Raw genomic sequence first — 23,163 nt, 5'->3', positions numbered from 1 at the left:
TACTCCCCCTGACCTCACCTGTCCCTCCCTGAGGGAGCTGCAACGTAACATGCGCGCACACACAGAACTCAACTTATTAATGACCAAACTCACTTTCTGTCTGTATAATTAGGAAGCGTAACAGACATCAGGACTCCTGAACCTGCCTCTGTCAATGTGACTCAAAACATTTGGACTAAAAAAATAAACCTACGCAGGCGCAGTGAGGAAGGCAACATCTGCTTCTGGATTCATGTGAAGCAGATTTTTCTCCCACTGACAGACCTGTGAATTTGCTTTTACTTTTCAGCTTTGTTGCTCTCAGTCAGAACAAACCAAGCTGAGCAAACCTCATCAAATTATAATGAAGCGCAGTAGGCTTTCAGTTCAGATGGGCTGTTTACGTGCTGTTAACCTTAACATGACTCATCTCTCATTCCCGTGAGTTCACATCAGCCCACACGCTCACCTCTCTGGACTTGAAAACCCGTCCACGTATCCTGGATGAATCTAAAGCGGATCATTTCATGGATCGAGGGCCTTTCAAACTATTTGGAAATGAATACACAGCAAAGATAGGTGTATGTTAAAAACCGCCACTACAGAGTTGGGAGGATTAATGAAGGCAGATATATTTTGTGTCTGTAGCTGAATCGGTTCACAAGAGTGGAGGAGGCTGGTTGTTTTCCGCCGCTGCCCTGAAGTGATTGTACAGTAGCAAAATCCTGAAGATAATTTAGAGCAGCAACAATCTCCAAACCAAATTTCAGAGCTGTGTTTCATTGATTTTAGGATTCAGTCTGCAGTAACACCTGCCTGTGGGCACCCGGCAGCCAAACAAAGTTGCTGCCAAAGAAGAAAACCATTAAAGGTTTCAGGCTCTCCCATGTGCTTCAATTATGATGCTTTCCTCTTTTTTTGCTGGGGGCAGGAGGATTTGAGCAACAGCAGGTCTTTCCAATGTCTCAATCTGTCATTTGTTTTTGCACAAGAGCAATCAATGGCAAGAAGAACACAAACTTAGCAGCACAGATGCTGAATGTTAAACTCAAGCATACCGCCAGGCGAGTGGGAGGGCCACTGTTGGAATATTTGTACAGACAGAGAAAATCTATTAAAATGATTTAGGATCGTAAATACACAGGATTTTTAAAACCTAATAACTTCTCTTACTCATTGTATAGAAGTGTGGGGGTGGCTGCAACTGCAGAGAATATCCTAGGTTTTTCCATCCTCGCTGCATCTGAACATCACAGTGAAACGGACCCCCTCTTGGGATGAAACCAACGCAGCAAAAAGAGGAAAAAAAACTAATTTCAAGCAAACATTAATTCAATGTTTCCTCATTAGAGATGCTACTGTGGGGGAGAAACTGCCCAATCCTGCAGTTCAGTGGACTTTAAAACAAACCCATGATATTTCATAGGAGAGGATCCCCATTCCTCGTGTCCAGTAAACAAACCAGACCTAAAACCGCCAATTAAAGCTACAGCAGGTCATCAGCTGCCAAGAGGGGGAACAGGAAATTTGTTGTTGTTTAAACTTTTTAAACCAAGTTTCTGCATCAGAAAATACGAAGCTCTTCAAGTATCACCGACACTGAAGTTGGCTTGTACGGAACCGTGTCAAACTGATATAAGTCTCTGACATAAACAATCAAACCGACCAACTTACCTGAATGCCTAATACTTCTAACTTTAAAACCAAACCTGCTTCTTTATGTTAGCCTTCATCTTTCAACAAACCCCGCTGACTAAGGGGCACACACTGAGACTTGTTTATTCTTGGTGAGGATAACAGCCAAAACCTCCAATAAAGCTAAAGTCCACTATTAAGTTTGTGTCACAAAATTGTAACAACAAACCTAAAGATGTTTCAATCTGTAATAAAAACAATTTTATGAGCGATTTTATCACCTTTTTACTCATGGACTAAAGAAAATGAAATCTTCATTGACAGGTTTACCTACTCTAAACAGTTTCAACCATTGGACTGATTCAGGGGGAATTATCGAGATGCTAATAGCTCACCTAACAATCGTTAAAAGATGTAGTTTAAGATGTGATTGTTTCAACACCACATACATCACAGTCTTGGCTCTTCTTTTGATCCTCAAAAACTGAAAACTAATTTGAGATAACTTGCACCTTCTGTTGTCGGCAGGTCCTGCAGAGACTTTACTGGTTCTGCTTAGGTAGCCACGAGCACATTGATTAACCATTGACCATTATGGTTTCTACAGAGGTTCTTAAAATCATCTCCATTGCAGTTTTGTTATAGTAGTTGTCATTTGGAGCCAACATCACAATTTGCTTGAACCACTCATCTTTTTTTTTGGCTATTTCTACTTTTTAGCTTCATGTCATAGTTAATAATATAGAGGTTATCAGCTTGTTATTTACCTTGTAAATACTTATTACCAAAATGTATTTTATGTACCACTTGAGGGATCCTGAGTACCACCAGTGATACCTGTACCATGGCTTGATATTCAGGGGTTTAGTTTTTTTTTACTGGAGCGGCCTTTTTCAGGTAAGAAGGCCAAGCATTCAATGGAACATTCTGAAGTAGAAATGGGGAAAGAAGCCCACTGACACACATACAACTTTGTATTTCTACTCTTATTCAGACACCGTGATGACTTCCATTCTTTTGTGCAGCCTAACTCATACCCAAAATCTAACTCTCAATCCAAAAGTGACGTTCCACAATTTAGGACCACGCTTTGGTCCTCATAAGGACTGCTGTTCCTGACAAGGTAGGTGATTATGCAAGAAAATGTCTTGCAGAATAACAGAAACCAGTACACATACACACACTCACACACATACTCATAAACACACAAAATTGTCTAAAATGAAGCACAAGACCTTAGCTACATACTAATTAATGTTTTACCTATGTGAAAAATACACACCCCACCCCTGACTAATGGTATGCGGCGGTGATTGTGTGAGTTCGGAGTTCTTCCCCCAGCCTCACCCATCAGTGGAGGTTAGTGTGTGTTTGCTTGCTTAATTGCAGAATGCAGAGGCAGAAGTTCATGTGAATTGCTTAATGAGGAAAATTGAAAGTGAAAACATTTCACCTTCGCTGAGTGTCTTGTTGTTGATCAGTGGTGATGGAAGTGGAACATTAGATGTGAATTAGCATTCAGCAGGTTGCAGCACAGAGCTGACAGAGGACAGAACATCTCCTGTATGAGAAAAGAGAAGGAAGAAGATGCTGCTTTACCTTTCTGATGGCCTCGGCCGAGTGTCACAAAGCCAGAGGAGATGAAGTTGTGAAGGTCGCCGCCACCGCCCCCACTGCTCCGGACGCTCTCTTTGCCGTAGTGGACACCTGACGAGAACGCACCAGAGCACAGAGACACACAGGGATGAATGCACACACACAGACAAACAGAATTTATCAGGATTCAGACCAATTAAACTGAACCAAATGCATATCTCTTCATCTTACTAACAGGGTCTAATTACCAAAACAAAACAGAATTTTAACTTTTTTTATAATGGATTTTGGGAAATGTTTGCTCATGAGTTTTTTTAACAGTTTACTAAGAATTAATATAAAAGTGAACTTGCTGATCTTTTGTAGTGATCACAATTTTTTGTATTTCTCATATTAATGTAATTGTTAGCTTTATTTTGACTATTATTTGAAACATAAGTAAATATATTTTTTATTTTAATTACTCATTTTACATAGTTTCATCTATTTTATTGTCTCTCTCTCCTTTTTAGTGCCTTGATTCTACTAATCTTTACATAACTAAACACAATTTTGTTGATAGGGATATATCTATCAACAAACTTGTGTTTCCTGAGAAATTTAGTTTCAGGTTTAGTCCTTTCAGGAAACAGTCACTTTGTTGCTTTTCTTTTATGTGTAGTTCTTATCTGCTGTAAAGCACTTTGTATTGCACACTGCTGTATGAAAGGTCCTTTATAAATAAAGTTTGATTTGTTTTGATGTGATATAGTTCCTGTTGGGGTTCATAAAGTATTTACCGAGGTAAGTTAGGGCTGGAGAGACAAACTACAACGTTTAAAATTGAAATCCCCTGTTGTAAACTGCAAACAATGATTTAAAGAGATGTGACTCTGTAGCTGGCAGAGGTTATGTCATAAAGTGCCAGAAAGTATCACCGATGTCTGAATTTGTAGTTTATAGTTTTAATTTGTGAAACTAAATATTAAGTTCCTAAAAGTTTTCTTACTTTAAACTATACAAATTCCAGTAAATGTTTCAAAAAGTTGAGAGTGTCATGGTAATTCTCAGACAAAACTTGGAGATAGTAATCGCACAATGCTTTTAAGGACTCTCAGAAAGTAACCATTAATTCAACAAGGTCAAACAGGCTACATGGGCTCAAAGATCACCAAAAGACCTAGAACATGAAAACTGTCATTTGATAACATGTTGTTTAAGAAAATAACTTGCTGCTTTAACTGCTTAGTTGTGTATTGGCAATAAAAATAGATTCCTTAGAAGTATTTGGATCTAAACAGCTTTTTTCACAGTAATGGTATGAATGATTTTGACTGTTTTTGTTTTTAATGAATGGTTATGTACCGTAGGGCTTTAACCTCATGAGATCCTGCATCTTCATACGAGAGCATTGCATTGAAAAAATTCACACCAAACACCAAGCTTGGGTCTCAGGAGGTTAAAGTATCTAAAATTAAACCTTTATTTCACTAACCTGATCTTGATTCAGTAGCTCTGGCCAATTATAGATCTAAATCTAATCTCCTATTCATCTAAAAAAAAAAAATTGTGAAACCAACTTCCAGTTTCTGTCTGTTAGTCTGACACCCTGTCAGCTTTTAGGACTTTCCTTTTTTATAAATTTTATAGTTAGGGTCGGCTTGGGTTGTGCTATAGCAGCACAACTTAGGGATAGCTCAGGAAAGAGCTATCCCTAAGTTGTGCTGCTATAGGCTTAGACTGCTGGATGACAAACTGACCACATCTCCTCACTCTGCTGCTGTCTTTACTCTCTCTACTCTCCATGTTTGTGTTTGTAAATATTTCTATCATTAACATGTGTTTGTCTTTCTTTCCATAAAATCTACACCTAGACCAGCCATCCTGTATTTGTCTGTGTCTCTTTTCTGTCCTCTCAAACCAAAGCTGGTAGAAGCAGATGGCTGCTCATCCTGAGCCTGGTTCTGCTGGAGGTTTCTTCCTATTAAAAGGTAGTCATTCTTATCTATTGTCATTAATGTACGGCTCAGGATGGGAGACTGCAACAAAGTAAAGATTCAGTGCAATCAGCTGGCTTCCTTAGATACATAACCTTTACAAATTGGCATTTTGAATGTAAGTGAAGTTTTTTATGTTTTTAAGTCACATTATTTAAACCAGATGAAGTGCAGTCTCTTACAGTACAACACACTGAAAAATTACACATCTTTAAGTAATTTATGACCATCCAACCCTGCGGCTACAGCGATTCATTTGCCCAAATTCATTTTACTCAAACATGTACTATTCAGCCTTGAGAGGATCTGCTCAAATCGCATTAACTTGAGGCCATTTACTTTACAAAGCTGCTTCTGAGAAGAATAGCTTATATGTTTTAAATATGTGATACTATTCACCATCAACAGGAAATAGACTCTGATATGCAGATGAGTTTTATGTCATTAGGTAACGGCAGCTGGCAAATCCTTAGGGATGAAATGAGGTTAAATTTGGCCTGGTTATGGTTAAGTTTATAAAAGTAGGGGTGAGGCTCGGTCTACACCTTGTGTATATATATATATATATATATATATATATATATATATATATATATATATATATATATATATAAACTTTATTTATCTCCAACTCCTAATCCAGTGCTTAAAACTAACTGTTATACCTGAAGCAGATCGTACTTCTGATGTTTAACAAATCACAATTTTTTATCAAGTTAAATTCTGCAGGTGACCCGTTAGGAGTAAAACATGTTTAGCCATTTCTGTCACGTCCAGGCAGCTCTTTTGTTTTGTCACCGACACATCAAATGAAAGAATTTCCCTATGGTGTCATTTCCTTCAGACACGAACAGAGCGAATGACTGAAACAAACAGAATGAACAGTTTTCAGAGAAAACCTCTGAAAAGCAATGTGTTTCCACCCCCCACAAACCGATGCACTTTGAACTCAATCACACCTCTCAGCACACTGCTTCATGGCTGCAGACATAGGATCTGCTGCCCTTATTCTTTCCATTCAATCATACAGGCAATTTAATGTGTGACACCAACACATGCTGTTGTTGTTTCCTTTTGTCACCTCTGTCATTGATACCCCCCCCCCACACACACACACACACACACACACGCACACACACGCATACACACACAAAACCAACTGCAACAATCTAAAATGACGCTTCCAGAGCTCCATCTTTTCATCTCCATCTCAAACTCATTAACAGACATGGCATGAAGACCATGTAGATGGGGGGAGGCTGCTCGTTAAGTATTTATCGTCATGATGCAAAGGAAATCATGACTTTCCTATCAGTGTGGCATGAACACGGCTGACTTCAAAGGTGCTGATCTTTTCTCTTTTTTTTAAATCAGCCTTCACTGGACTCCTTCACTCCTGGATTACCTCTCAGAGAGGATAAAAGTGAATAATAAGATAATTACATCATGAACCGAACTGGATGTGGTGCTGCACCACTCAAACCGGGAGGGTTTATTCTAGTCAGGCTTTAACGCAGCCAGGCAGAGATAATTTGCATGCTGTTGCATGGTGATTCTACGGAAGATACCTGTTTTTGGCAGAAAGGACACGAAAGGATGTCTCTGGCTTTGATAGCATCATCTCTTTAGCCTTTTTTTTTTTCTGAAGTCCCGTAAGCATAAAATCTCATTTTGTAAAGGTCATCTTCGCTCTTTTAAACCATACCTTTGTCCTCCCATCTCAGAATCGGTGCAATACAGCAATCAAGTACTGATCCGCATGAGGTCATAATTAAGAGTGCCAAAGAACAAGTATTAAAGCAACCTTATTACTATTCACCTATTATTTTTCCATGTATGTCCTGATTTTGCAGCTCCTCCTGCAGATACAGAAAACTCTAAATAAACATTTAAAGTAGCATAACTTGAAAGAATGGATATCACATGTTGCCTTTCATGCCAAACTTTAAACAAAGATGTTGTGTAATCTGTCAACCTCCAGCCAGAGCCTGTCCAAGGTTGCAAAGGGCCGGCAGAACTTTACTTGGGGGACCTCTGTTTCAGTAAAAACCATCACTGCCACAACACTTCTAACACTTTTTATTGTTCATGCTTTATTATCACCTGCCGCCAAACACAAGGAGGCAATAATGTTTATGCCTCTGTGTGTGTGTGTGTGTGGGTGTGTGTGTGTGTACATTTAAAAATAACCCCTCAACCACTAAACAGACTTAAATTAAAAGTAATCTTTGGAAGTGCCTCTACAAGTGATTAACTTTTGGAAATAACTCGATTCAAGATGGCAATACCAGCTAATTGACCTTAGGAAGCAGAAAATGTCTATAACTCAGTCAATTTAACAAATATTGAGCTAAAATTTGAGTAACTGAGATTAAACCCCAACACATACTTTGTCTGTTAGCAAAAAATCTCATTAACCACTAACTGGATTTTAATGAAGCGTTCAGAAAGTAATCATTGGATGTACATCTACAACTGATTAAATTTTGGAGTCAACCTGATTAAATATGGCCGCCACAGGTAATGGAACTTCACAAACTCAAAAATGCCAATGACTTATATGTTTTAAGTTTCACAGATAATAAGCCAAACTTTGGTGTTGTAGTAGTTGAAAGTCAGTCTGAGCATTACATATTGTGCTACACTTCTTCTTAAATCTTTACTCTTTATTATTAATAATAAACACCAAATGAACCACTGGACATATTTTAATTAAACTCCCAGAAAGTAATCATCAAAATGTATAAAGTTCAATTACTGTTGGGCTTTATAGAAGAAAGTTGATGATATTGGAGATTTAGCTGCACTGACCCACTTTGGGGTTTCTTCAGAAATGTTTTAGTTAACTGTTTACTGCTGACATATCCTTCCCTTCACACCTGAAACACACAAACACAGAAATGTGTGCTCTCGGGGGGCAACGGTCCATCTGTACAATAATCAGGGCTAATAATGAGACGTAGGCCAGCAGACAATTAGGTTGGCTCTTTGAGATGCTGAGGTTTGACGCGGCTCCACTCAAGAGGAAGCCTCAATTAAACACTTCTATGCAGTCAGCACACAAATGTTATTTATAACATCGAGCTGACGGTCGTCTGGCCAATAAGGAGCCACCGAGGTCACTGTTAGCACAGTGAAGATGTTTCAGCCGCCACGCTGTAAGGAATAATTGAAGGGAGGCTGTGGGAGGAGGAGGAGGGCGGTGGCTTACTAAATATGACTCTCAAAGTGCCGTTTGGCAAATAATTAGACTAATTAATGTTTGAAGTTTAGGCAAATGTTGTTTGAAGGAAGGAAGCTACACACGGATGCTTTTAAAAGTATCTGAAGGTCACGTCACGCCACTAAATGGCTGAAAATCTGATTCTATCATGGGAGCTTCTCATCGTCCACAGCAGCTGACCTTTAAGCTCTACAGTTTGCAGATCTCAAACAAAATGAAGTGATTGCTGTGATCCCCTGTGCATTGCTCTCTGTGGGAGCTCAGCCATACAGTGCCTTGAAAAAGTATTCCTAACCTTTGCACTTTGTCACAATTTGTCACAGTATGACCAGGAACCTGAAAGTATTTTACTGGCACTTTATGCGCTAGACTAAGGTTCAAGCCTGATAAAAAAAACACCATGAAGAACACAAATCAACATTGCTGTCACTGAAATTTAAAGATAGGAGGGAACATCTAGGTTTTTATTCAGACTGGATAGACTCATATGTGTTCATTCTTCCTGTGAAGTGTAAAAGCTATTTGTCTTACTCAAAGACAGAGATGATTTAAATGTGCTATGTAAAGTTACTATGTTACACCAAAATTTTAAAAAAATATTTGAGCAATCAACCCACTGGAATGTAAAATGATTCTATCTAAACAGAACAAAAAATAAATGATTTTAGGACCCAGGTAGACCAGTCCACTCACTGACCATCCACCAGCACACCTGGATAACCTGAACAGACTGTTTTAAATGACAGAAACCAGCTCCTCCATGACCCTGCATGAAAAAAGGTAAAGGAAATGGATGAATTAACCTGGATTGTTTACATAATAACATCTCATATCAAGAAATGTTAAAGAGTGCACAGCTGGAAAAACTTCATGGTTTTTGCTGTTTGGATGGGAAATGGGACAAAAAAAAAGAAACAAAGCCATTTTTCTTTTATTTCTAAAAACAGGAACTGTATTATCCATCCATTTTCTTCACCTGCTTCTCCATTCCGGGTCACGTGGAGCTGGTGCCTATCTCTAGCAGTCACTGTGTGAGAGGTGGGGGACACCCTGGACAGGTTGCAAGTCCATTACAGGGACACATAGAGACAAATAAAACAAACAACCTTTCACACTTTCAGTCACGCCTAGGAACAATTTAGTTATCTTAACATGCATATGAACATGTAAACTTCACGGATAAAGTCCCCAGATAGAAAGGGAACCTGCGACCTTCCTGCTGTGAGGTGACGGCGCTAACCACTGCCACAAGTTGCATTAATAAAAAGTAAAAATACAAAAACATTTATTAAAAATCATCAAATTAAAATCAGCCATTGCTTTTGAATTTTGGTCAAACACAAATATAAAAAAACAAGCAAAAGGGATGGTAGCCCTTAAAAAGAAACTAATTTGTCCACAGGGACATGTTAAACTAAGATGTGTCCTGTTAACAGCATCACTGATGTCTTCAGTCCTGTAATCAGTCAGTCTGCCTGTTTAAAGAGTGAAAAGTAGTCACAGGGCTGTTTGGTATCAGGGTGTGTACCACACTGAACATGGAGCACAGAAAGCTGAGGACAGAGGTGTCTCAGCAGCTCAGAAAAAAAAATTATTAACATCATGTTAAAAGGTAAAGACTATAAGAGCATCTCCAAGCAGCTGGATGTTGGATGTTCCTGGGACTACAGCTGCACAGATTATTCAGAAGTTTAAGTAAGACGACTGAGGAGGACATCAAGTTGAAAGGAAATCATAAAACAAGAAATACTAGAATTTGACAAAATGCACACAGACCCAAAAATGAAACATACAACGAGAAGAACCCTCTACCTACAGTGGAACATGGAGGTGGTTCAGTTCTGTTCTGGAGCTGCTTTGCTGCATCTAATATAGGAGGTCCTGAATCTGTCCAGGGTCCAATATAATCTCAAGACTATCGAGACATTATGTAGTAACGTGCTGCTCAGAGTCAGAAAGTTTGGTCTCAGGACAATGACCCAAAACACAGCTGAAAACACCAAGGAGTCAGAACCAAACACTGGACTATTTTGATGTGGCCTTCTGAGCTCTGATCTAAATCCTGTTGAACATCTGTGGAAGGAGCAGAGACAGCTGGAGAAGGACCCCTCCATACCTGAGCCAGATGGAGCTGTTTGTTCACGAGGAGAGGATCAAAATACCTGTGGACAGGTGCAGAAGGCTCAGAGAGAGGGACAGAAAACACTTGATCACAGTGAGCGCCTCAAAAAGTTAAAAATGTGACGTTAAGGTACCATCCTTTTTGTTAAGGCCAAGTCCATTTATTTGTTTATTAAAATAATTCTGTTGAAGCAAAATTCAAAAGCATTGACTGATTTTCATTCTTTGATTTTTAGTCAATTTTTTCTTTTTATTATTTTTTGTCAGTTTCTAGTTATTTCCGTGACTATTGTGTGTTTTTCTTTCTTTGACAAAAGGGTCCAAATAAATTTATCTGCATCGGTTAATATTTGTGAACCTATGCTTGAGAAAGATTTCTGAAAAAAAAAATATATATATACACTTGTATACACCAAACTAAACTCGAGCAGAACTCATTGCCTTCAGAAGTCACTTAGTTAGTAAATAGAGTCCATCTGGGTATGATTTCATCTCAGAATAAATCCAGCTGTTCTATGAAGGCCTCAGAGGTTTGTTGCAGAACATTAGTGATCAAACAGCATCATGAATACCAAGAAACACCTCAGACAGGTCAGTGATAAAGTTTCAGGCTCAGTTTTTTCAGATTTTTATTTGTAAAATGTTTTGAACACTACTGTATGTATCATTTTTCTACCATTTTACATATATGTTCAACTTTGTGTTGGTCTATCATAACATTCCAGTAAAATGCTTTAAAGTTTGTGGTTGTAATGTGACAACATGTGTAAAAGTTTAAGAGATGTGAATACTTTTTCGAGGCACCATGTCTACAAACAGCTGAGGGCTTTCAGCTTCCATCAGACCATGCTCGCCAGCAGAACAAACTCATAACTCATAATCCAATTTGGTTTTTTTCTTTTTCTTTTTGTAGTACGACTCTACAGGAGTAATTGTTTCCCCTTTTTTCTTTTTTAGTTTCTGTTAGGCAAAACCGAGACAAGAGGGAAAGAGTTACTTTCTGCAATACCTGGAAAATATATTTCATCATTCAGCGCATTAAGAAAATGTCAAAGAGGAAACCAAGCAACACTTAAATATATTTAAAAAAAGAAACCCTGAAAGAAATCTGTGCTTGTAGTGTGTGGCAAATAAATCAACTTCATCTGGAAAGAGCCGAGGGCCAAACTGCATTACTCAGTGAGCGCCTATTGTTTACTTTAACCAGTGGCGAGCTACTCTTAACTTATCTACTCCTCTCTTTCAAGGTCTGCTCTGTGTCGTGGCTGCGGGGCACTCTGTGTTTACAACCCCCGACCTAAAAGGGGATCGGAGCCCGGCAACAATGCAGAGCAGATTTGAATAAAAATAGCAGCACTTTGCGCTGGTATCATATTCTGCTGTCTGCTCTGTTCGTTGCCATCGGCCCTCTGGTTTTTGAAAAGAAATATGTTGTTCTAAAAATGCAGGGACGTTTGCAGTGTACCAAGGGTACAGTGTCACCATGAGGCCTAGAATGTGACAAAATAAGCTTGTATTTTTAGTTGTGAGGCTCAGAGAAGTTCCTGAGGATGAGAGAAAAAAAAGAATCTTTTGGTAAGGATGTGATTACTGCTGAGAGCGACGGAGCATCTTCACACGTTGTGGATCAAAGGAAGACTGGATGTTATTCCCTCTTTAGACACAACTTGATCGGATCCTCCCGGGCCCTTTAGCCACTTGCTTTATGAGCTCCCCGACCCCCACTCCCCACTCTGATTTAAAAGTGTCTCAAAAAGCCCCTGGATGTGAAGAGCCAAACTCATCAGCAAGGACTCCATCTGAGGACCCTCGCCCTAATGGCCCCCGCCTCCCCTCTCTGTGCCAAATGCCCATTTAGGCGCGCATGAATATGCATCTTCTATGAAAGCGTGTACAGCGCAGCTACCAATTATCACGCACTCTCTCGCCCGCGCTGTCACTGCCTTTCATGTCCAAGCCCGTCAGGACTGCTGTGGTCCCTGATGTGTGTGTGTGTTTGTGTGTGTGTGGAGGGGGTGGGGGTGGGGGGTGAGGGGTAGCCAAGTTCTCATTGCCTTTGGAGAGCCAAGCAAAGCGACAGACAGACAGATAAAGCAATGCTTGACCTTTACTGACTATAAATATGTGCAAGGTTAAACAAAAAGCAGCCTGCCACGTGCAGCTGCCGACCAGCCTCGTCCCCTGCAAGGCCGCCCGCTGACCATTAGGAATAGACTGATGTAGTGGCGGAGCAGCGGCGACACTAAGTGAATGAAAGCAGGCCGCTGTCGTAACAAACACTGAGCTGCAGGAAAAAAATATTCCCCGATTTGATCGATGTGCAAGCGGCGGAAAGAGGCCGAGTGAACGTGACATACAAGAAGCTGCAAATCCAACTAAAGCCTCAGAGTATACAGAGACATTTTTTTTATTATTTATTAAAGCACAACAAGAGGCTGCTGCTGTCCTGCAGAACAAATCCACCGGAACGACTGCATATCAGGTGCAGGGATGTGTGTCCAACACCAGGGGTCAAGTGAAGTCTTATTAAGGGTGCCATTGCATAAGCATCAAAGCAGCCTCATTACTATTCAAGGGTTATTCTTCTGTTTCTCTCATGATTTTTTGATTTGATACTCCTTTCTCATTGTTAGAAAAGCCCATAAAAAATAAAAAGGTGAGGCTCCATCAGGAATAGTTTGCTCTGAAACTGGTAGCAGTATCACGTACTATATCTGTTAGCAAAATATCTCATGAACCACTGTTTGGATTTTATAGAAACGTTTAACAAACAATCACTGGATGTACCTCAACAACTGGTTGACTTTCGGAGCCAGCTTAATTCAAGATGGCTGCCACATCTAACTATCCTTAGAAAACATGAAGATGGCTCTAATTTGGGCAAATTTAAAAACTATTGTGCTAAAATTTGGGGTAATCATAGCTGAGAGAAATTCACAACACATATTCCATGTGCTACTCAGTGTGTAGCACAAAAGCTGTACAAAAGCAAAAGCATCTTTCCCTTAAAATTTTGCATTACCAGTTGGAGTCAACGGTCATTTCTTTGTTAGCAAAATATTGTTTGAACCACTGGAAGAAATTTAATGAAACTCACAGAATGCAATCATTGCCTATACACTCACCGGCCACTTTATTACACCTTGCTAGTACTGGGTTTGAACCTCTTCTATCTTCAGAACTGCAATAATTCATTGTGGTACAAATTCAACAATATGTTGGAAACATTCCTCAGCTGCTTGTCCATGAAGTGAGTCTCCTGTTCCACCTCATCCTAAAGAAGACCAATTGGAGTGAGATCTGGTGGCTTTGGAGACTGTTGGAGTTCAGTGAATCCTGACCCCTCAGACCAGGCAGTGAATTTCCAATTTTTTATTGTCCGATTTTGGTGAACCTGTGTGAGCTGTAGCTTCAGTTTCCTGTTATATGTCCTTATCTGACAGAAGTGGCACCCGGTGTGGTCCTCTGCTGCTGTAGCCCATCTGCTTCAAGGTTAGTTGTGTTGTTTGTTCAGAGATGGTATTCTGCAGACCTTGGTTGTAATGGGTGGTTATTTGAGCTATTGTTGCCTTTCTGTCATCTCGAACCAGTCTGCCTACTCTCTTCTGACATTAACAAGGCTTCTTTGTCCAAAGAAATGAAGCTCACTGGATATGTTTCTCTTTTTTGGACCATTATCTGTAAACTCTAGAGATGGTTTTGTGCAAAAATCCCAGCTGAAATACTCAGACCAGCCCATCTGGCACCAACAACCACTCCGCATTCAAAGTCACTTAAATCCCTTTTCTTCTCCATTGTGATACGTGTTTAAACTTCAGCAAGTAGTCTTGGCTATAATTCAGTCAAATTTACAACTATTGAACTTAGGTTTGACATGGTAGTAGCTGAGAGCCATCCACAATACATACTCCAAGCGCGAACAGATATCACATAAGATTGGGAACATTGTTTACAAGGATTGACAAAAAAAGCTATAACCCTGTCCTTTGTCAACATAAAACCATCTTAGTCTACAACCCTTGCCAATGTGTTTCTTTAAGGAATGCTGGGTCTTTAATTGCTCGTGTTTTTCAGTTGTTACTGAGTGTAAAGTTTCACAACCATCTGCTTTTCAACACAAATCCCGCCGTGCTAAATCCTGCACTGACTCTCTGTCTTTAACTTAACTCTGTCACGTCAGATGTTTGAATAAGACTTCAGGAACTCGTGACAGCTTGTGAACAACAAAAGGAAAATTAATTCCTTTATTATCTGCATCAGGATGGTGGAGAGGAAAGGGGGGGGGGGGTGTTTGCAAACACCAACTCATCAGCCCCTCCAGTTCCTCGCTACGTGTATTTCTTCGCTCATTCTGCACCAAAGCTCGATATATTTCTGTTTTTCTTTCCAGCTCAGCAGCTTCTTTCTAATATCTCATTATTCTCCATCTGTGTCTTTGCCTCCCTTCATCAGATAACACCTGCCTTGCCGCTGACTGGCTTCCTGGGACCATAAATGTTTCTTTTTTTCTTTTTTTTGTGGGGGGGTAAAGCGATTGATGCCCCCCCATCTGCTCTCTGAATTGCGAGGTTAAATCATGCCGAGGCAGTCTGGCTCTGATTCACCCGCTGACTGAGAGAGAGGTCGTCACTTCCAGCCTGTCAGAGTCTGCAGGGCCTTGCCACCTTGCCAGTCTGTCATTACCTCCACTAAAGGGGCCTCACTTTTGCTTTCTCTGCCGCTGTTTCTCTCTTCACACGTCTCTTTTGCTCAAATGTGATGATTACAGGATGTTAGCACTAAAAATTACACAGCTGAAAAGGTGATCACGGAGGATGCTGCATAGTGACAATAAACACGTCGAAACTTAGATTTGACCTGCAGTCAGGCACAGGCGCTCAGCTTACCGTGGTTGGATTTGGAGGAGGTGTGGACGGGGGTGTAGTGGTTCTTAGATGAGGTTCTGATGGGTGTGTTGTCTTTGGGCGAGCCGTTCATCGCTGCGAAATTCTCACAGTCATACTGGGAAATGGGGATGGGCCCCTGCTGTCTCAGAATGTCCGCAAGGGCCCTGGACAGAACAAGAACAGAGAAAAATGCTACACCAGAAATTTGTCTATTTTTTTTTTAAGTTAGCAAGAGGACGAGAAGCAAGACGAGGTCTTTCTGATCATCCCTTAAATAAATATAATTTGAGACCATCTTGTTTTTTAACCAGTGCTTAAAAGGGGGATTTTTATTTTAGATTAAAGGATGTTTTCCTCCTACCTGTACTCTAAAATGTGTTTTGTCTTTTTGTCACATCAGCTTATTATTCTGTCTCTTTGACAAATAATTAGTGGTGCTGAAATAAAAGCAACACTGTTTGTTTAAAAATTTCTTAAATGCAAAAGATAAATTAAATTCAAATTTTAAGTCAAATTGATTGAGGAATGTATGCTAAGGCCATTTTTGTGGTCAGTAAGGACGCACCTGGTTTCTGATTTTCGAGCCGATACTTTGTGGGATTCCTCTCTCCCCCTCTTCATTAAAAGACTATTTTTTCCAGGATTTAAAATGGTTACATATACATTATTTTCTGGAATCCAAGGTTTTTGGTTGTCCAAACAGTCTGTAAATTTTGGAGCGACTGGAATGTTCAGCAAGTAAAATATTATACGAATTCTTATTGTACCAAGAAAAAGCTGTGTCAGCAGACCACATTTAATATTACAAGATGGACTTTTAAGTTCAAAGCAATGCTGTTTTAATCCAATCAAAATAAACAATTCTATTTAAGGCACATTAAAATAAACTTAAATAGAGTTGCAGATTCAAACAATGACGCTAAACAGATTCATCTAACTAAAGTAGTATCTCACAGGACTGTGACTGGATGGTGAATAGCATTCACGAGGGAGTCTCCAAATTGTCTCACAACGTTCACAGTGGTCCTTAGTGTCCTCGCTTGAGTCACAGAAGTTTGCTGTTTTGTCTCTTGAATTTTTAATATATTCCAAAAATTGTGTGCAACATCTGTTGTTGCATAATAGTCACATGTGTGTCTCAAACCCATATTGAGCCTTTCTCCTACATGAAAGGCTACATGAGAGTTGTTCTCCGATGAAAACTCATCCAAGTCTAAAAACTTTGATAAATAATATTTATTGAAAAACTGGTCGTCCTGTAGATTAAATCATAAACATGGGGGCTTACAATGTGGGTGGGGGTGGGCAACAATTTCGTGTGAAATGGCCTAGAACACAGTTTTGCCAGCTGTGCGCACAAAATTACGCTGTGATTTTCAAACTTTAGCCACACAAAACATGGCCGGAGAGTTGGCTGGTTGCCTGATTGCAAACACTAAGAAGTCAGTGATCGTGCAAAGGAAAATTTGCCAATTTTCTCCCAATATTGACTCATCAATTAATGATTAATGATTAATTTAGGTGAATCAAAAGGTTTGCATCACATTTTGTTGTACCTAAATCATTTTACTCGTTTAAGCAACTACCTGAAAAAGTTCAGTAAGTTAGGAAATTCAGATCAACTAAACTAATGCAGAGATTTGCGCAAAAAAATGCTTTTTAATCAAGAAACTAAAGTAAAGTTAGTTGAACTAATTGTGTTTTAACACTGACTTTTCACTTTTTTAAGTTGAACCAACATGTTAAATTTTACAGTGCATTGTGCTGCTCTGGGAAGGTTTTTCCTTTTTTTCTTTTTTCAAAACTGTTCTGATACTTATTGCTCTCTTTTTTCTCCCTCCTTCATCTGGGAACATGACGAATGTTCATTTGCTGGAGAAACAAACAGTGGATGTGTGAGCATCTTGTCTAATTGGGCTGAATTTGAATGTTTTTCAGACCGCACCAGGTGCATGTTGAAGGCTGAAACCCTCCAGGGTGGTGTGTGGGGGAGGTGTAGGGTGTAGGGGATGTGGTGGGGGTAGAGGAGATTGAGAGAAGCAATCACGATGAAAGAAAGTTGGGGAGGGGGGGGAGGGCAAAATGTTTGTTTGCTTATTCTGGCAAAAAAAAAAAAAAATCTAATTACTTTTGCAGCACTGCAGCTCAGAGCTTTTGTACAACAAATATCTGAGCGATGTAACCTTTGCTTTTAAATTAATATTTCACCCCTCCCCACCTCACACCCCACCATCTTCCTCCTGTTCTTTATTGAATGCGCAGCGGTGCATGCGTGTCACACGCCCTTGATGCAGCTCCAACATTAACACCATTCATTATTCACCGTCTTAAGACTGCTCAAGTGTTGAATAATGCATCCAATAAAAACAAGACTGTTCAATCTGGAGTTAAAGAACGTGTGTCAGCGTTTACTCGCTGATGGTGGTGTGTGTCGGGGGGGGGGCTGTAGCCCATTGGTGAGCAGACTGTGGGAACGAGGCGGGTGCATGAACTTTGGGTCCAGGCTACAGTAAGATTCAGACACCTGATCTGGCATCCATTATAAATGTAAGGCGCTATAACGTGTGACCCTTTGCAAAGTGGTTTTATATTATTAGATATAAATGATTAAAAGATTGGATTTTTTGTTTGTTTTTTTAATTATAAGATTTGGATAGAGACCTATATTCATTCTGATTGGTCTTATAAGTGTACTGGATAGATATTATGCAAGATTTGAGAAAAATAGCTGGCAAGGCTTTTTACACGTCAGCTCCTTATCTTTAGGTCATCTGAGTCAGGATGAGAACCTTAGTGCTGGTTCTGGTCTGTATGATATCTCAAGAAACGGTGCAACGAAGAACAATATTTCATAAATAAACGAGAAACCGAAGCCAACTTGCGATCTGTTGTTTCACTCCTGCTCCTTTGAAGATATATGAAGATTTGGACCCTTTATCTTCACTTTCCAAACTCTACATTGGCCTCAATACATATGAGTACAACTCTTGCCTGAAAATGGACCCCCACTTCTTGTACCCTGCCACTAAACAGTGATTTCCTTTTTTGATTTTAACCTCAACTAATATGGCACTATGTCTGTTATTTTTAAGAGTGTCAATGCAAAGACCCCGAAGTACGTATTAGTATTCTAGTAACAGTTTTTTGTCCATATCTCTAACCTGCAGCTTTAAAACAAACTAATGCAAATTATACATCAAAATGTGCATCTGGATTGGAAATAATGTGCTCTGACTTTTGGTAGCGGTACCTAGCAGCACAGATGAAATTTTCTAATAAACAAGGAGAAATTTCCCCTATAGACAACAATGGCATATTAGCGAAGCAAGTGAGAAAACCTACTCCTCTTTGAAGCTTCATAACACAGCCAAAAGATCATTCAAAGTTTAAACGGGTCACTGAAATTTTGACTCTATGTGACTGGAAGGACATTTTGGTTTTTCCACACTTCAGTTTTTGAGCTATTTAAACTTTTCTAAATTTTGCAAACAAACTCTTCGTACTCTTACAACTTTTGTAGTACATATACAAATTATACATCAAATCAAGGTCATCTATGTCTTCTTTCAGTGTCTTTTGCTGTTGTGGGACTTATGGATTTCTCACAAATTCTCTCAGAGTGCAACGAGTGCACACCTAAGCTTCAACAAGATTTCAGTTATATTTTCATTCATACTCAAAACTGGAACAAAAGGGTATTTTTCACTTGTCATATCTTCTACATTAAACACAGCAGAAACCTAAAATCCCACATGTGTGACCATCAGAGTCTTCTACCATTCACAGTTCAAGATTTTTTCTAATATGACTTCAGGATTTCCCACAGCGATTGTTTGGTTGAGGCTTCTTTTTCATTTGTTTTTCTGCCTGCCTCTTAGAGGTAGTCAGGGAGTGGCAGACACAGGTGTGTGGTTACCATGGTGACCCTAAGAGCCACCTGCAGCAACTTTACCATTTCCTTTTTTTATTTGGTTGTTTTGACACATATTTTACCGATTATAAATGAAAATGTGACCTGTATTTCTTGGATTTGATTATTACAATGATGATGTTTGAACTTTAGGCTAGATGATTTGGGACAATTTAAAATTTCTGCTTTTTAAAAATTTCCTCTGACTCACCTGTGTATGTTCATCTCCTGGGGGGGCTCCGTGGCTTTATCGTAGGCCACTTTCACCGACACCCCCAGCACTATGATGAAGGCTATGACCCCGCAGGTGATGTAGACCACAGTGTTGGTCTGGTCCATGCTCTGGTAGTACGTCTCCCCGGTGGGGATCGGCGACGGGTCGGCCGTCTGCACCCAGTCCGGGGTATGGTAGTTCCTGCAAGCTTTCTGGTCCAGCCGGTCCTTCTTGTACTCGCAGCAGAAGCGCAGGTAGCACGTGCCGCAGCAGTAGCGGTGATCCGTGTTGTTGCACTCGAACATCTTGTCGTACTGGCCGCTCACGTCGTAGTAGCCCAGGCAGGTGTCGTGGTTGCTGGCCGCCGGCGGCTGCGGGGCTTTCTGCGAGACCACCGTGGGCACCACCGTGGCTTTGGGGGACTTCCTGGGCGACTGCTTGTTCTGCTTTTTCCCAGCCGTGGCTGCGCTCAGGACGCACAGCGGGTCCAGATACATGAGCAGCACAAGGAAGTGTTTTATCCCCATTGTAATAAAAAAAAGAACTAAAGTCTTCTGGTTATTAAAAAAAACACTTTAAACTCTGATTAAACCGACTGAAACAGCTCGGTGTGCTCCTGCTCTGCACTCATTCTGAACTCAACTCTGAGCAAGACGGGCTTCAAGGGCATCCCCCCTGTGGTTGCATACTCTTACAGCCCACTGCGGTGCAGGTGGGGGGGCGGTGACAGCGGAGCTCCATGCCCTGACCGAGGGGAAGAGGGGCGGGGAAGGAGCTGGACGACGCCCGAGCTCTGCGCGCTCTCCTCCGGCTGCGCCGCGCGCCGAGGCTCGGTGTGCCGCTGTCCAAGGGGCTGACTCCCGGAGACCCAGTCAGTTCTGCCGGAGTTCCTCTGGGGAGGAAGAGAGGGGGTAAAATGAGCTCATTATGCGTGGTCATCGCGTCACAGACACGTCATTAATTAATAAGTAGCTTCTGTGAGTTTAAATAATTGCAGATTTTTTTTTCTTATTTTAATCAGTTTGTTCTTGTAGAACACGACCCCCCTCCCCTTCCTCACATCACGACCGCCCCCCGCACTTAACCCTCCACCCTGCCTTTGCTTGCAAACTCCACGTCTGTGAGTGTTTTGAGTTCAATCTGCCAGAGGAGGTTTTCTTTGAGTAGGAGGATGGAGGGGAAAAAAAGCCTACCTCTGCTGGGATCCCTGTCGGGGATGAGCTCTCTCTGTCTGGGTCTCCGAAACTGAGCCGAACCCCAGCAGCTCCAAACCGCTCTGTCCCTCTCTCCCTCTCTTCTCCTTCTTCTTTTTCTTCTCTCCTCCTTCTTTCTCCCTCCCTCCGTCTCTTACATCACTTCAGTACTGGCGTCAGAACTCGGCCAAGTATCGGTAAATTGCAGCCCTCCTCCTCGTCCTCCTCCTCGTCGTTTATTGGCATTAACACTTCTGCATTAATCGGCTGCAGAGTTGTGTTTGCAGAACACGCGGTGGCTGCTCTCCACGCGCGCCCTGCCTGTTTATTATTTGCCCACACAGTCCAGCCTCACACATTCCACATCCCTCAGATCCGTCCATTCTGAGGGAAAGCTGCTTTCTCTCTGTTATTGCATTCATTTAAACGGATAAGGTCACCCATGTTGGGTCTGGAGGCAATCAGGGGATACCTGGTGTGGGGCTGCAATGGAAATTAAAGGTCTAGTATTCTTCAAAGGAATGCATATCGCCCGCCACCTTTCAGCCCAGAGATTTAGACTAAGATCATCTCATGTTGAGAACTGTTCTGTATGCGCAATTCCATGTGCTACACTGAGATGTCAAGCTAAGAGTTTAGGGATTACTCTCAGTTTGCATCAAATGATTAGTTTCTGAGAATTTTATTCAAATCTATACAGTGGTTCATGAGATATTTTACTAACAGACAAACAGAGTTGACTCCAAATAAATATAAAATGGTTTTAGTGCTCAAAATATGTAATAGGGCTCAGTCTCAGGGACTACCATGCTACATTTTAGGTCAGTATCTGTCTGACTTAGTCTTTTTTTTTTTTTTTTTTTTTTAGTTGGTTGTGGCCACTACCTTGAATTGGGTTGATTCTAAAAGTTAATTAGTTGTAGATATACATCCAGTGATTAATTTCTGCAAGTTCAACTCGGATTTGCGTAGTCATTCATGAGATATTTTGCTAACAGACACAAGAACACAGGCACCACAGAACGACCACATAATAATGTAAACCTACACACATGCTGAAGCACTGCTTTGCACCAAACACGTTCCAGTCACACCCATGTGTGTGTGTGTGAGGTGTGAAAGCAGAGGCCTTAAATGGCAGCTGTAGCTGGGAATGTGTGCGACGTGAGGAGAATCCAGAACCTTGTTAATAGGGAGTGTTTGTGGCTGCAGGAGGCTGTAATGATATGGGCCAAAGATCAGAGGAGAGAGGCTTCCTGCAGAGACACTGAAGAGGGAAAAAAAAAGAAAAACAAACAGATCATTGAAGGTTTCGGGCTTTTCTCTGCTCATCTACACCTCTAATTACAGACTTTAATTGTACAAATTGATCATTATGGTTTTTAATGTAGCTTTGTTTGAAATCCACATCAAGATAAGCCCCCTGATGTCATGGAAAATCACCTCAAACATTAACAGCTGCTGCTGCAGAATTTCACTTTCAACATTAAAGGCCTGGCATTTCTTAAAGGTCTGCATATCGCCCACCATCTTGAATACCAGAGTTTTAGACTAACTCATCATATGGTCAGAAATGATTCAGCTGTAGTCAATTTAGTCAAACCTTAAAAATAACTTTTGACACAGTCTCATGCAATAATACACGATCTGACACAATCAGTTAGCAACGAGATCATGTGAACGACTCTCAGCTACTACCCCAAATTTTACTTCAAGATTTGTAAAACTGTTATATCCATATATGTGTTTCCTAAGGTCAGCATGCAGTGGCAGCCATTTTAAATTCATCTGACTTCAGAGGATAATCAGTTAGTTGAAGATGAACATCCAATAAACAGTTTTATGAAAATGTAATGAGTGGATCATGAGATATTTTGCTAACAGACAGACAGCAATGACTCCAGTAGTTCAAGGCAGTGTTTTAAACATAGATCTTGCACAATCAATTAGCACTTATAGTACAAAATGGCAATTATTTTCATCTACTGCCACACCAAATTTCAAATCAGTATCTGTACAGTTGAAAGACCCATAGTCATTTTTGTGTTTTATACGTTTGCTTAGTTGTGGTGGCCGTTTTGAATTGGGTTTACTTCAGAATGTTATCAGTTGTAGTTACACATCCATTGATTATTTTTAGAAAGTTTCATTGAAATCCACCCTGTGGTTAATGAGATATTTTGCTAACAGACAAAAAAACAGGTTGATTCCAACAGGTCAAAGTTTAAAGTGATTTTTGTCATGCAACGTGTAGAGCTCCAATTATGTGTTGGGAATGACTTAGCTTCTATTACATCAAATTTTAGCTTAACACCTGTAAAATTGACTGACCTTTTATCATTCAATGTGTTGTTTTGTGTGTGTGTTTTGTTCTTTTGTCAGTTGGCTTTGGAAGCCATTTTAAAAGATGTTAATTCCAAAAGTTAATCA

General features: G+C 40.4%; 1 protein-coding gene across 9 annotated transcripts in view; it reads right to left on the bottom strand.

The window, feature by feature from the left end:
• LOC108235894 (protein shisa-6) overlaps positions 1-21,129 on the bottom strand; it is a 106,828-nt gene extending 85,699 nt beyond the window's left edge. For 3 of the 9 annotated variants that reach the window (XM_017416209.3, XM_017416213.3, XM_017416210.3), the window contains exons 1-4: positions 20,734-21,129; positions 19,538-20,432; positions 15,417-15,580; positions 3,214-3,321 (exon numbers count right to left, since the gene is read on the bottom strand). In XM_017416209.3, coding sequence (XP_017271698.1) covers positions 3,214-3,321; positions 15,417-15,580; positions 19,538-20,067 — 802 coding nt within the window. In that variant the 5' untranslated portion in view covers positions 20,068-20,432; positions 20,734-21,129. The remainder of the gene's footprint in view (positions 1-3,213; positions 3,322-15,416; positions 15,581-19,537; positions 20,433-20,733) is intronic. The other 6 variants (XM_017416214.3, XM_017416211.3, XM_025005919.2 and 3 more) reach the window with 4 other exon arrangements.
• Between the last annotated feature and the right edge of the window lie 2,034 nt (positions 21,130-23,163).

Source organism: Kryptolebias marmoratus, linkage group LG17, assembly GCF_001649575.2.
Source record: "Kryptolebias marmoratus isolate JLee-2015 linkage group LG17, ASM164957v2, whole genome shotgun sequence".
In the NCBI taxonomy this organism is placed as follows: domain Eukaryota; kingdom Metazoa; phylum Chordata; class Actinopteri; order Cyprinodontiformes; family Rivulidae; genus Kryptolebias; species Kryptolebias marmoratus.
Note: the sequence above shows the minus strand (reverse complement) of the source record. Positions and strands in the feature narration are given on the sequence as shown.